Source organism: Zalophus californianus, chromosome 7 (assembly GCF_009762305.2).
Source record: "Zalophus californianus isolate mZalCal1 chromosome 7, mZalCal1.pri.v2, whole genome shotgun sequence".
NCBI classification, from domain to species: Eukaryota; Metazoa; Chordata; class Mammalia; order Carnivora; family Otariidae; genus Zalophus; species Zalophus californianus.
Genome location: NC_045601.1, coordinates 26,338,455 through 26,353,889, shown reverse-complemented (window position 1 = coordinate 26,353,889; position 15,435 = coordinate 26,338,455). Strand labels below are relative to the sequence as shown.

Here is a 15,435-nt window from a genome sequence, read left to right as displayed (position 1 = left end):
TGGGCTTTGCAGTCAGCACAGAATCTGCTTGAGATTCTCTCCCACAACCCCTACTTGCACTCTCTCTCTCTCTCAAATAAATAAAATCTTAAAAAAAAAAAAAAAAGAATCAAGTGGTGTGTTTATCAAGGCCTGCAACCAGGTCCCTTCACCTCCCAATCTTACCTGCTGAGTCCTCCAAATCAATCAGTTTGGGCATTAGGCTTTCAGGGAGTTTTTCTGGTAAGTCATAGCCATTCTTCCTAGCAACTACCAGATGAAAAGCAGCACAAAACTCATCCAGTGTCAATGCTCCATCTTTATCAAAGTCTGAAAGTTCCCTAGAAGACAAACTTACTATAAATATAATCACCTGCTTTGGATCCCTTTATGTCTCAAAAAGAAGCAAAAGAAACCCTTTTCCAGAAAAAGTACAATCATTAATTTTAAAAAAATCCCACAGATGGGAAGAAGTGTAATAAAGCAAATACAGCAAACTGTTCGACTGCAGAATCTAGGCAGTGGTCATATGGGTGTTCAAGGCACAATTCCCTAAACTTTTCTGAATACCTGAAATTCTTATAATAAAATGCTAAAAAACAGCCGAAATAAATAAGATCACTAAAAAATGACCTTTAATCCATATGCATTTTTAAGTAACAGGATTTAGTTTAAAGGCAGGCTTATTTAATAAGTCACTGAAATTTTAAAAACCTTTGTTTTTGTTATCAAAGGTCTATATGTATCCACTTTAAAGCATCCAATAGAATTACAAGGCTTGATATTAAAAAAAAAAAAAAAACAGCGCCCCCATTCCTGCACTTTCTAGATGCAGAAGCAACCACTTTTGTATTTAAAGCCTTCCACTATAAATAGCATGTATATATTGCTAGTTCTTGATTTTTCAGTTTAGGCCTTATCTGTCTTCCTTCTACCACAGCACTCTATGCTACTAAAAATCCTACTAATGAAATAATTTAAAGTAGAAATAACATTTATGTTTATCTGATAATTGTTTTTAAAAAGTAATCTGTGATTGTAATTTGTTTTGACTGACTAATTCCAACTACGTAGCAGCTATCCCGAGTCTTAGTTTGGATTTCAGTGGGAGCTAAGCACTATTCTAAAGCTCATGGCTTAGTACAGGTACAGGTAGAGCGGACGGTGTAGGTACGTAACAGATATAAGCTTGTTAAAGACCAAATGGGTTACATGTAACCATGGATGAACCAACTAGCTTTGATTCCATGCATTATGCTAGCAACGAGAAACAGCGGACACAGCTTAAAAAATTTTAGCACTTTTTAAAGAACTACTGTACTGGCATCACTTATTTCTTTTCCAGAGAGTGAGACAGAAACTGACCATTTTAAGACAATACTGAGTTCTTTGAGAATATTCTTGAAAAGGTTACTCTAATAGTTTATTTTTTAAGGTTCGAAAATCTACCTGCTGGAAACTCCTTTGAAACAACCCATATTACCCAACTGATGTGATATACCACACTTACCAAATGTGAGAAAGTTCAAGAATAGGAAGTTTTGATTTTGTAAAAAACTCTTTAGCTGCAGATCCTGAAATATTAAAAGAGTGTTGTTTAATGTTATTCTGAACTTACAGACCCAAGAATAAAATGTGATGTTAAGTGTCTTAAGGCTTTTTTCATTGGGAAAAAGGTAACCTTAATGTGTTTATCTCATGTTTTTTTCTCCAGTGATTATAAACTCTTTTTAGACAAACAATTTGAGAATTATCTTTTATAATCTCTGACCAATAAAACCATGTCTTTGAAATTATGAAACTGAGACTTTGTCCTGTCCCATCCAGAAGAATTTCTGTTTTTAACAACTCACCTGGAATAAATCCGTTTAGATCAGGCTGAATGGTTTTAAACTGATTTACATAATACTGTCTTTGTTCATCTGTTATTTTCCAAGGATCATCATAACTACTGGATTGCCTACGAATTTCATTGGCAGTTGTAGCTGATGCTACAGTTCGTACTGTTGTCTGGTCCTGTAATGAAACATTTTTTTCCTCAGTACAGTATCTATCTATATGATATATGGACAAAGATTGCTAGGTTATTTATCTTTGAAATTAAAACTTACTTTTTGTGGATGTTTAATATATGAGAAGTCTTCACAAAGTCATCAGCAAACCACATATTTGTTATAATCAGATTACTGAATGTTTCTGCACAATGGTTATATAAGTGCATAGAATGATAGCAATATGTAAGCAACAGAAAGTTACGAAAAATGTGCTAAGAAAGCCAAGCAAATATATTCCTAGGGGCAGAAAACTTTCAAAACTTCATTGAACAATTAGAAAGAAAATCAGCCAAAACTTTTAGTGAAACATTCCAATGATAACAGACTTTAAGACACGGAGCAGAATTCCATGTTCTATAAAGAGTGAACTTGCATTTACAAAATTCACAATAGCAAAAAAAAAAAAAAAGGTGACTGCAGCAATACTCTGAATGAAGCAAATAAAAATGCAATACCAATAAAATGTCACACCTGGACAGAAGCAGGATGCATGGTTAAAAGAGTACTGGTTGGTGGAGTATCTGCAAAACTGACCCAGGTTTCTTGCGGTGGAGGTGGAGAATGCCCTGACCACACGGTGTCGCCAGCAGAAGAACCTAAAAGGAGAATGGGTACACGTGTTGGCTCACTTCTGGAGAAAAAACAGTTATCAGGTTTTTACTATAACGCTCCATACAAATATTATAAATGTTTTCTTTGAACTCTAACTTCGACTTCAAAGAAATGTTAACGATTTCCCAGGTGAATCTCTTCAGTCAGCTTAAAATTATACCTCATTTAAATCTTTTAAATTGTTACTGTGCTTTCCTTGTCAATACTGGAACTAATAGAATATATACCTTATATTCTGGGAAATCATTATTTATTTGTTTCACCTTCAGAGAATCTGGTATCTATAAACTTTTGTCTAAGCCTCATATGTATACGTAAATGCAATTACCATTGTTCAAAATGATGTATCTGCTTACAAACGTTCATAGTTGGCTTTTGCTTCAAATTAAGGTACTTAATTTATAATTAAAAACTGTCTTGGAGGCAACTCATAAAGGAATATTACCAAGTTTCCCTCAATTTACCACCCTTAATATATAACCGTCACTTCTAAAGAATCTCCAAATACCTGATTGTGCTTCACCAAAGGGAGACCAAAATGGCCCAGGTCCTGCAAGAGGCCTCTCGCTATTTCCCCCACTGGGGTGACGGCTGTGCTTCCTCCATGTGTGTGGAGAAGTTGGTGGGGACTGCTGGGGTGAAACTACAGGGGATGCAGGTTCCTAGAAAGAGTATTATTAAGACTTAAATTTTTTTAAGGTAACATGTTCATTAATAAAGCACTCAACAAATGCTTTAGTGGAAACATCTACACGGGCCATCAACCAATAACAAGTTCAGGCACATGGTCACCTGCTGATCTGCAGATGTACGAGGCTGGACAGTATCATGGCTTACAGATCCTTTTTTCACTTGTCCCCTGCCAGGTGGTGGAGGAATTACACCAGAATAAGACCCCTGATTTTCAGAATCTGAAGAATATGAGGCTGCATGGCGAGATTCCTGCTCATTCTTTGAAGCAACAAATCTTGGCAGAGGAAGGTCCTTTACTGTTAACCACAGAAATAATTATTACTTTAAAATGAAAAAGAGCACTCATTAAAACTGCAATATGGATTAGATATCAGAAAGAATTTTTACAAAAATGAATACAGACACAGCAGACACCTATATTTATCACTACATTTAGACTACCTCCCTTAGACTGTTTAGGGAGACTCTAACCTAGAAAGTAGTAGTAACACTAAACTGTCCTTCTAAAGGCAGTAACAACAGCTATAATAAATGTCCTGTCTGGCTCTATGCTTGCAACTGAGGCAACAAGATGCCAAGGTCACTGACAGTAACTGACAGTCTGAACTCAGGGCAGTCCGACCTGAAAGCCTTTTCTACTCATACTGATTCTCTTAAGATGTTCAAGTTGTAAGTAAAGCAGAGAATATGTCACTAGATTGAGACTAGATTAATCTAGACATTTCGTGGCACAAAGTCCTGAAAATATTTTACTGTCCCCCTACCAATATCACAGTACAAGGCATGAGAGCTATCCACTTTAGTCTGGCTTGTGACATTTCTACAGGCAGATATCCTACGTTCAAATAAACAGAAAAGAAAGAAGACCGAGAACTTCTTTGCAGGTCAGTCATAGCTCATACTTTTAGACTAGGCAACACACACAGGAGCAGAATTCTTAACAGAAAGTACACTTCCCTCCACTATGACTATCTGCGTCTCTCTTGAATCTCTATACTAAGGAGGGGAACTACTAAGCTTATTCAGTATTCATATAAAAGAATTCAAAATTACCTGAAAAGAATGTAACCTCTCAATTCTAGAAGACTGACATGTGGCAAAACAGAGGTCCACAATGAAAACCTCACATTGACTAATAAACTGAACTTGGTGCTTAAAACTATTTATAAAAATTCTAACATTACAGAAAACCTCAAGTTTTTCTCTTTCCTCTTTTCCCTATGACAACCACAGAACTCTCTGCATTTAAGTGGCTACCTTTATAGAATTTCCACTGACTTCAGCATCAATAAGCCTCCCAATCACAGAAAAACTAATTATCCTAGGTGACACTCACAAGGTAGTCAGATGTCTGTACGTAGATTTTAGTCTGCCAATATTTTAACACTGTCCAATTTCAAATGCACAGCCTTCCCAAACAAAAAAACCCACAAAGTATTATGTAGTTTTATACTTATTAGAAAAGAAGAATATAAGGAAGGCATATAAGAAGGTGGTCAGTCACTACAATTCACCATTTACTTTGATAAAATCATGCCCCTAAACTCTTTCTAAGCAACTTTTAGTGAATTAATTCTGAAAAATCACCACTTTTAATAATTTTTATATTATCATCAAATACATACTAAGTACATACATACCAGAACAGGTTTAAGAAAGAGATGTTTTTCTAATATTCACAAATGAAAAAAGCACAGTAGTGAGAATAAAGCCATGACACTTAAGGTCACAAATGCCACTAAAATATCAGAAGATTCAACAATTCTACTAATTTTAATCATTTGTGATCAGAAGTCTATTTTCATTTCAGCTACTAATATATTCCATATTTACCTGTATTTATACTTTCCACTCTTAAAGGGAAACCAGACTGGGCGACAGCTACAAGTTTCAAAGCGATATAGAACTGACTTCTTCCAAAATAACCAAGCCTCGTTGCACCACAAAGCTCCATAATCTATAAAAGAAAGAAAAGTTTCATGACAATAATTCTCCAAATAAGCAGGTATTTAACTTCTGTTTATGACACATGGTATATTACTCTCCACTGACAACCAACTTCCTCAGGTTTCAGGTTTGTAAGTGAAAATAAAAAGGCACTGATCTTATATTAAGAAGGTTATGGTTCTCCTACTTAGTAAAACCCATGTGATAAAGCAATTTTATTTTATTAGAATAACTATTTTTTCTTGAGTCCTATTTTTCAGAAACAATGTACCATCCACTTTTCACAACACTCTGCATACAACAGGGCCAAAAGTTCCTGCAACTAATAGATTATTATGCAGCCATTTAAAGTACTAGACATAAAATGACATATTACGTGGAAAAAAGCAGGATACATAATTTTAACCACATAAACACAAATTTGAAAAAAATCAGATATATACAAATTTATCAGCAATTTTGTTAGGGGAGATTAAGAGTAGGGCTCTTCCTCTTATTTCCCAGATTGTATTTAATGTGGCTATACTACTTTTCCTTAAAACAATTTTTGTTTGCTTTGTGTTTTTAAAGCATGAAGGTCTTCAAGGAGCTGCATCGATCATTCCAGTCATTTGACAAGTATTTCTAAACTGGCTACAAGAAGTACGTATCAGACTAGAGAAGAGAATTTTCGGTTATGAGATTAAACTACAACTCCAAAAGCTGTCTACTGTACAGACATTATAATCTTAAAATAAAATAAACACCAAGTATCCTTGTCTCACCTTCTCAAAAGATACAAATTCCTGTGGAAAGGGAGCATATTTGTCTATTTTCTTTTTCCTAAAACACTCAAAGATTTCCTAAGACACTCAAAGATTATGCCTAGATGTTATGGTAATAATTCACAAGTATTTACTAGAATTGCAAAAAAGCACCCACCACCAGTTAAGCAATGTATCACAGTCACAATAACCATTCGTTTACTCGCACAAGACGACAGTCATTTTTTATGTGATTGTTCAGCAATGGAGGAAGTTCCTGATTCTGCCACTAAGGGGCACCACTTCAGTGTAAATTTAAAAGGGCGAGGAGGATTAAAGAGGCCAGATTCACATTAGGAAACCAGGAGGAAAATGGGGGCCAGAGTCATGAAGGCCATATAGCCTTGAAAGATATGCAGGCATTTTGTTATGATTACTGTCCCTTTCCACGATTCTTTTCTGCCCACTTGGCACCCTGTAAAGGATCATTACACATCTTAAATACTTTTGCTTATAAAACAAACCTATATGCCCTGTATCTATGTTTGATAAAGGGAAGACCTCAAAAGAAATCACAGGTAGTTGGTTTATCCTTGTTATATGTCCAGGTATCAGTCAGGAGGAGAGGCCCAGGGTCCAGGAAGAAATGCAGGGGGGTGTTCAGAAAAAGGGGGCACACTGGGACACCAGACAACAGGTGATAGATAACTAAAGCTGAGGGAGTAAATGAGATTGCCTACAAGCCCAGAGCAGGGAAAGGGAACTGCGGAGAACACCAAAACCTAAGGGCAGGTGTAAAAAGGAGCCTATGAAAGAAGCAGTGGGGAAAAGTACCAGCAGAAGGAGGAAATCAAGGGTGGAAAGAGGTTCTGGAAGGTGGGGGAGCAAACCTTAAAAGCAAATCATTATTGCACATAGAAATTCATGTACAAAGGTGTTCACAATAAGAAGCAACCTAAAGTTAACACAAGAACAAAACAGATACAGTTGATTATGAAATAACTATATAATGAGAAAACCATACATTTAAAACTCACTGCTTACAGTATTAATGTTATGAAAATAAAAAGCAAGATACAAAGCAGTGTATATATAAGTATAATCCCAATTTTATTAAGATATGTACATATAAATGGTAATGAATATGCCGGTGATTATTTCTGGGTACTAAGATTAAGGGGTATTTCTAGGTTTTCTTTACATGAGTCTGTATTTACTACCAAAAATATTTTATATTATTTCATCAGAAAACTGATAAATAATTTCCAAACAAAAGAATTAGTGGGGCCAAATCAAAAAGGAAAGAAAACACACCCTGTATTTTGCAAGTAGGAGGTTTTTGCTGCTTGAGCACTGGTAGAGATGCAGCATGGTAAAATCTCATTTGCAATGGATTAAAGAATAAACATGAGGAATATAAGTGGAAAGAAAGGTTAGAATGCTTGGCTCTCCAAGAAAGTAAGTTTAGAAGGGTAATCTTGTTTCTCCTAAGTCTCAGAGATAGTCAGTGGAAGAACTGGCTCAAGAAGCCAGGTCCTTTGATTCTAAACCCAAAGCTCTTTCTCAGGGGCTGGGGGGTAGTGGGGGTGGGGGAGGGGGGAAGTGGAGGGTAGAAAAGCAAGGAGGGATACTGTCTTTCTACTGTTTCAGACATAACAAAATTTTAAGCTGCCCTGTCAGGAAAGGGGAATGAGATTTTGAAAAGGGAGATAAAAGGGCTCAAAGGCAAAATATTTGCAGTTATTTCTCTATAACTAATCCTGGCTACATCACCTACAAAACTCACTTTGTGGCCCAAGTCAGGCATATGTGTCACTGATGACTATCTTTCCAAGCTACCCCAATTAGAGAGGCCACAAGCCCTTGAAAGCAGCAGAGGAGGAAAGGAGCTATAACATACACACTTATAAAAACGATCCCTGGTAAAACAGTATCAGGAGGTCTGATTTGCCAAATGCCTTTCAAAAAGATTATTAAAATTTATTCTCCCACTATCAATGAGTGGTTTTTTTTCATCTGTTCTCCAGTAAGTTGAAAAGGCCACTCACACACTTACATGTAGTTCTTTGACTGCCTGCGTTATACAGTTTCATATAGCTATTTCTTACTTTAGCTTTTATAATATTCAAATATGTGATATAGGGGCGCCCGGGTGGCTCAGTTGGTTAAGTGTCTGCCTTCTGCTTAGGTCATGATCTCAGGGTCCTGGGATCCACCTGCATCAGGCTCCCTGCCAGGTGATGAGACTGCTTCTCCCTCTCCCTCTGCCCCTCCCACCCCTGCGCTCTCTCTCATTCTCTCTAATAAATAAAATCTTTTAAAAATAAATAAATAAATAAATGAATGAATAAATAAATAAATATCTGATAGAGTTATTAGCCCAGCCCTCAATGTTTTCTTTTCTTGTTTAGAATTTTCTGTACTATTATCATAATACTGATTCCTCCAAATAATCTTTAGAATCATTTATCAAAATAAATTGAGATTTTAATTGAAATGGCAATTTATTTTTCATCTTTTTCTTAACTTTAACAAGATCACTTCTAGGGGCGCCTGGGTGGTTCAGTTGTTAAGCGTCTGCCTTTGGCTCAGGTCATGGTCCCAGGGTCCTGGGATTGAGCCCCGCATCGGGCTCCCTGCTCCACAGGAAGCCTGCTTCTCCCTCTCCCACTCCCCCTGCTTGTGTTCCCTCTATCGCTGTCTCTCTCTCTGTCAAATAAATAAATAAAATCTTTAAAAAAAAGAAAGATCACTTCTAGTGTTTTACCATTAAGCATGATACTGGCTAACACTCTGCAACACCTCTGTTAAGAAACTATTCAGTTATGGGGAGTCGGGGTGGCTCAGTCAGTTAAGCATCCAACCCTTGATTTCTGCTCAGGTCATTTCCGCTCAGGTCATGATCTCAGGTCATGAGAAGGAGCCTCAGCTGGGTGGGGCTTTGCGCTGGGTGTGGTGCCTACTTAAAGATTCTCTCTCCCTCTCCCTCTCCCTCTGCCCCTACCCCCACCCGTGAGAGCCCTCTCTCTCAAATGAATGAATGAATGAACGAAATATTTTTAAAAAGGGAAGAAAAGAAAACTCTTCAGCTAGTTCCACTGGTCTAAGAGTTTTGTTTGGAGTTTTGTGTTTTCAAAAACCACAAACAGACGTTAATTTTATTGTGTGCACTCTTGGGCAGAAAACTAAAAGATCGTAATTTTTCTCCTTAGTCTATTATTCTTCATAATTCTATTAATAGAATTCCTAACATCAAACCATCCTTTGATCCCTAAAATGAATTCCATTCAGTCATAGTGTATATCACTATTTCAAATGATATTTATAAAATTTTAACCACATCTTAAAAATGATTGGCCCAAAAAAACACCAAAAAACAAAAACCCCAAAACCCCTATATCTGAAAGGTCTGGAAATGATGCTAAGTTGGCTTTGTAAACACAACTAACAAGTTTTACTTTTTTTCTCTCTGCTCCGAAATACTTTAGATTTGGAACTATATGTTCCATCAAGATTTGGAAGAATTCACCTATGACATGGGCTGAGCATTATCTCTGATGTGTGTCTCAGTTTCTTCCAGGTCAGGTGGGATAAACTAGGTTGTCTATCTCTAAAATGTTTGATAATTTCCTAGAAAATCATTTATCACTTCCAAATTTTGAAATTTATTATTAGTTCAGCATTATCCAAAGTAGTCTCACTCTTTTAATTGCCTCTCTATGGTAACTTGCTCTTAGTCTAAATCATGCATATCTCTGAGCACACTTGCACAGCTGCCTAATGTTGAGAATCACTGAAAGCCCTCGTTAGGATATGGATTCCCAGACCTCTTCCATTAGATTGTAACTCGCCTAGGAAACCCAGGGTCAGCTAGTGTTGCTGGAATACTACCAACAGCTACCGAAAACCATTAAGCCTTATTTTCATAACATTATAAAATGTACATATTTATGGTAAAATAAGTAAAATGGTACTTAAGGATATGGAGTTAAAAGTTCCTACAATCCCCATCAGAATAACAATTCTTTTCATATGTTCTTCCCATCTTTTCCACATGTATTCAAACATATGAGCACACATACCTAACATATACTTTTTACACATATAGGGTCATGCTGTATATGACTTTTTCACACAATATTACTTGGAACATCTTTTTATATCAGCATAGGTCTCTTTCATTTTTTTTACATAGCATTCCATGCATGGACATACCTATTACAAATTAACCAGTCCCCTACTGATGGAGACTTAGGTTTTTCTAGCTTTCTATTACAAGTAATGCCATAAACATTCCCATGCATGTATCTTTGTGCACTTGTAGAACTGTAGGACAAATTTCTAGAAATGAAATATACTTTAAAATGTAATAGTGAAGTACTCCAAAAAAACTGTATCATCTTACTGGCCAGCCAAGAATTGTGGCTATGTGGTCTGAGACTAAACAGAGAGAGGCCAAAAGTTTTCATTATATTGGCTTCACAAGGATATCAATCCTAAATAGGTCAGTATTGACTTTTTTCCTGAATACTCTGTTCCATAATACTTATCAAAAAGCCACTAACTTACAGAAGAAAAGATAAACTAGATTATAGTTCATTTTAATACCTATAGAGATCAACGTGGTTAGGGAATCATTCTGTATCATTTATATAGTACTTGAGCAAGTTATATTACTTTACTGTGTCTGAGTTTCCTCCTATGTAAACTGGGGAAAATAATATACTACTTCTTATGACTGCTGTGAGCATTCAATGAGGCTGTATTTAATAAAACACAAAAGTGTCTGGTCCACGATATAATTATTACTTTTTATTTACCACCCTGATCATAATGTACTTTATTCAGAGACTTCAGAGACTAAGTCATTCTTAAAAACCACATTTTCCTGAGAGCCAAGAGTTAATGCCTTTAAGCCCCAAAGTGGGTTTTGTTATAATTTTTGATGAAAAGTCTTCTAAAATATAGGATGCTTTCAAGCCTTCATAAGTATTTTGAAGTTCTTGTTTAAGACAATACACTGAGCACAGGAAATTACCTCCTCTCCCTTCAGGAATCTTATTAAAATGACAGCAAGGGAAGAAAGCCACAAAAATAAATAGAAGGGGAAACAATGAGCAGGCAGGAAATCTCAACAAATGTTAGCAATCAGAAAGCAGATGGGGTCATGCCTAATAAAGTAGGTAGAAGAAATCAGTGCCAAGAATACCTATGGAGAAGAATCAATTTGTCCTGAAAAATCCAGGGACTCACCTAGAAATGCCAGGTATGACTAAGGGTGAGATTGGGACAGAGATGAAGATCCCTATCTCTACAGCTGCTCAGATTATTAGCAACCAGACTTTATCCTCCAAATATAAACAAACAAAAAACTGGCAGTTATATCTCTGAAGAAAGAAATGTCGGGAAGTACTAGTCAGCTGATAAAGGACAGGGGTTGTTGCCCCAGAGAAAAGCTCCTGTTTCTAGCATTTAGCAATCCAATAAGAGTCTGGCATCTGGCCCACTCCCAAAGGAAGGCAGCCTTTTAAGGAGCTAAATGCAAGAACACAGAGCTCAGTTATTCTACTGGTGCATTAAATGTAAACAGGTTACCAAAGATCAACCAGCAGCCAAGGAAAACCTACATAATGGGAGAAAACTGTCAAATTTAAAAAGAGGAAAAAATTCTGAGGGAAAGATATAATTCAGGAAAGAAAGAGCACTTAAAAATACTCTAGTAAGTATCCTCTGACAGATTTAACACAGTAATGCATCCATAAAACAAGAACAGGATATTATGAAAAAGGAACAACCAAAGAACAAGTGTCTGCAAATACACAAAGTTCAATGGAAATACTAGAAGATAGAGAAAAATTTCTCCAGAAGTAGGAAGGGGCAAGGTGAATTAGAAAATATGAGAGAAAAACAGAGAATTAATTTGGAAGGCCAAAATTTTTATTAAAATGAGGTCTACAAAAAATGCAGAGAGAATAGAAGAGTAATAATTATAGTACAACAGATTTTCCCCAAATCTAAAGACACAAGCTTTCAGGTTGAGAGAGTCTACTGAGGGCTCAACACAATGGGTTAAAGAATTCCTAAACACATTACTGTGGAGCTTCAGAACAGCAAAGATAAAACAAAGATCCTAAGAGCACCCAGAATATGTGTAAGGGAAGTGAAGAAGGGGGAAAGGTACTGATCACTAAGAAGAAATTTTACTAAATGGACTAGAATCAGACTTCTCATCAGTAACACTGAATCAGAAAACAATAAAGCAACACCCTCAAGGTTCTAAGGAAAAATTATTTTCAACCTAGAATTCTGTATCCAATCCAGCATGAAGATGATGGAAAGAACACACACTTTCGTAGATACAGATCTAAATAAAATTTATTTCCAATGAATTCTTTCTTGAGAAAATGAGGATGTTATTCAGCAAAATTTAGAGACAGAGTATCCAGGAAAAAGCAGATACGCACCAAGAAAGCAGGGAAATAAGGCTGCAGGATGACAGCTATGCAAATGACCTGGAGAGCAAGCGGTTCAGATTAGAGCAAAATGACAGAAAGCTCCAGGAGGATTTCAGAAAAAAATAAAGGGGAAGGAATGGATACAAAGGCAAACAGTGCTAGGGGGAAAAAACAAGACAACTGAGAAAATTTGGTAAGGGAAAGCTGTATAAGAATAATCATAGACTGGGGCACCTGGGTGGCTCAGTTGGTTTAAGTGTCTACCTTTGGCTCAGGTCATGATCCCAGGGTCCTGGGATGGAGTCCCCTGCCAGGCTCCCAGGGAGCCTCCTTCCTGCTCTCCCTCTGCCTGCCCTTCCCCTTGCTTGTGTGCTTACTCTCTCTCCCTCCTCCCGTCAAATGAATAAATAAAATCTTAAAAAAAAAAATCATAGTACTATATCATAGTACTGTATCTGCAGTATAAATATTTATATCTTCATAATGTAAACACACTTTGGTTTTCAACTTTTAGATTCAGTAAGTCAGAACATATTAAACAATTAAGAATTATGGTTTTAGAACAAGGTGCAAATGTTCTCAATACTAAATATGTAAAAGCATAGCTAACAAATTCAAAGAGAAGGATCAGAAAGCTGAAGGGGAAGGCATGCACTTCTGGGTTTTGGTCTAGTACATAAGAAGCTTAGAAGTCAACACTCTGTCCTAACAAGCAAAAAGCTGAACAAACTGAAAAACCAAGAACTCTTCTTAGATCTGTAAGAAAAGTCAGGTCACAGAGCAAACTGCTGCCCCCAAAACTGGAGACCAACAGAAGGCAAATACAGAGAATCACAACTTACTAGAGGCGAAGCCCATCAGCATCAACCTCCTTGAAACCAAGATTAAGTATAGGAAAGGGGAAGGAGAGAAATTGTTGCTCTTTTCATAAAAACCTTACAATCCCTGATTTTTTTTAATCCTATGCAGATATTATTTTGATGAAAACCAAAAGAATATATTTTTGAAAGATATAAGCAGACTCATATTTTCAATAAAGATTTTATAAACAAATTAGTATACTGTACCATATTGCAGTTATATACTCAAAGCCCCTAAGAAAAAGTGGAATGTTTTTCTTCACCTAATGGACTAACACTATTCAGAGTTTTTGCTTTATTCTGTTCTTTTTAATGATTTGTGACTTTTTCCTTGTTGCCAAGCTCTTTCATTTACTCTATCAGCAGCCTTTCTAGTTGTTGGCCTTCTGCCTTGCATGCCATGGCTTAGAAACAGAACCTTTTAAAACTGTATAAAAACAAGAATGAATAGTTCTTTAATAGTAACTCAAAGACCTCACCAAAGAACGAAGTACACAAGTATTATTTTTTAACTTCCAGACATACAAGTATAGTGGTGGTGGTACATTAGTTGGTAGGGGAGGGGCGTTAACATTTATTGAGAACACATAATGCTAAGCACAATCCTAATTACTCAAAGTGTTCCCATCTAATCCTAAAAATAATGTGGAGAATTGGTATTATCATTTTACAGAGGAAGAAAGAATCAGACTGGCCAAGTAACAGGCCAGAGGGCCCAAAAGGGCAGAGCTATAATTCAAAGTTAAGCCTTTAATCTTCCACCAAGACATGCTGTACATTGTCCTTTTCCCAGGATAATGTTGGCTTCCTCAGGGCAAGTACCCTCACTAGCTTCTAAAGCATGCCTTATAGCCCAGAGTGCCTAGAATACAATGAAAAAAGAGTAGTTTAAATGTGTAAGAGAGGCTCTTTAATCCTAGGCTCAGAACATGAGGTACAGGAATGCTAACAACAATAAAGGTGTACAGAAGTTATTTCTTATTTGAAATGAAAAAAGATCAAAGTAGATGCTAAATTACATATTTGAGCTTGAATCCATGAGCTGAATAACAAAATAAAAGAACTCGAAAAAAACAGAATGAGACTATATTGAAACTACATAATATGGAGAAGCATCCTAGCAAGCTGTCTATAATTCTCTCCAAGATGAAATTTTATGCATGTTTCAAACAGTTAACTCTTGAACAACACAGGGATTAGGGGAGCCAAACCCCGTGCAATAAAAAATACACTTAAACTTCTACTTCCCAAAAACTTAAGTAAAAATCTGTTGACCAGAAGCCTTATCAATAACAAAGTCAATTAACACATATTTTGTATATTAAATGTATTATACTCTGCATTTTTACAATAAATAAGCTAGAGAAAGGAAAATGTTATTAAGAAAATCATAAGGAAGAAAGAAAATACATTTACAGTACTGGGTCTGTCTATCGAAAAAAATCTGCAAGTGAGCCGACTCAATTCAAACCCATGTTGTCCAAGGGTCAACTGTACAATAAAATAGAATAGAAAATAAGAGCCTCCCTTTAGCGCACCTGGGAAGTTCAGTGGGCTCAGGTCATGATCCTGGGGTCCTGGGATGGAGCCCCGCATCAGGCTCCCTGCTCAGCCAGGCTCCCTGCTCAGCAGGAGCCTGCATCCCCTTCTACCCCTCCCCGCTGCTCATGCTCTCTCTTTCACACTCTCTCAAATACATAAATAAAATCTTTAAGGAAAAAAAAAGATCCTCCCTTTATAGTCATTATCAGGTTAAAAATGAGGTGACTCCATTGCTTTCAGTTTTAAAATGAAAGGTTAAATGGGACTGAATCAGTGGCAAAGCTGACTATTTTTGCTGGCTTAAAAGCCCAGGCAGCTTGGTCTACACGCATGCACTACATTGGCTACGAATCAGTGCCATTTTCTTTGTTCCACTAACTTGTTAGACTAGTCCCTACACCTCTCTGACTCATTAGCTTTACTAACATGAGAATATCTATATTGAAGATTCACATTTACTAGAGAAATTAAAAGAAAGTAGGGAACAATTATACTCAGTACCTATGATTAGGAAGGCTGTTTACTTGTTATCATACTTAATGATTAGAAC

General features: G+C 36.5%; 1 protein-coding gene across 6 annotated transcripts in view; it reads right to left on the bottom strand.

Moving 5' to 3' along the window:
- REPS1 (RALBP1 associated Eps domain containing 1) overlaps positions 1-15,435 on the bottom strand; it is an 85,678-nt gene that overhangs the window by 34,389 nt on the left and 35,854 nt on the right. For 5 of the 6 annotated variants that reach the window (XM_027601726.1, XM_027601729.1, XM_027601727.1 and 2 more), the window contains exons 2-8: positions 5,172-5,295; positions 3,438-3,634; positions 3,154-3,307; positions 2,505-2,629; positions 1,833-1,995; positions 1,490-1,553; positions 166-320 (exon numbers count right to left, since the gene is read on the bottom strand). In XM_027601726.1, coding sequence (XP_027457527.1) covers positions 166-320; positions 1,490-1,553; positions 1,833-1,995; positions 2,505-2,629; positions 3,154-3,307; positions 3,438-3,634; positions 5,172-5,295 — 982 coding nt within the window. The remainder of the gene's footprint in view (positions 1-165; positions 321-1,489; positions 1,554-1,832; positions 1,996-2,504; positions 2,630-3,153; positions 3,308-3,437; positions 3,635-5,171; positions 5,296-15,435) is intronic. The other variant, XM_027601728.1, reaches the window with a different exon arrangement.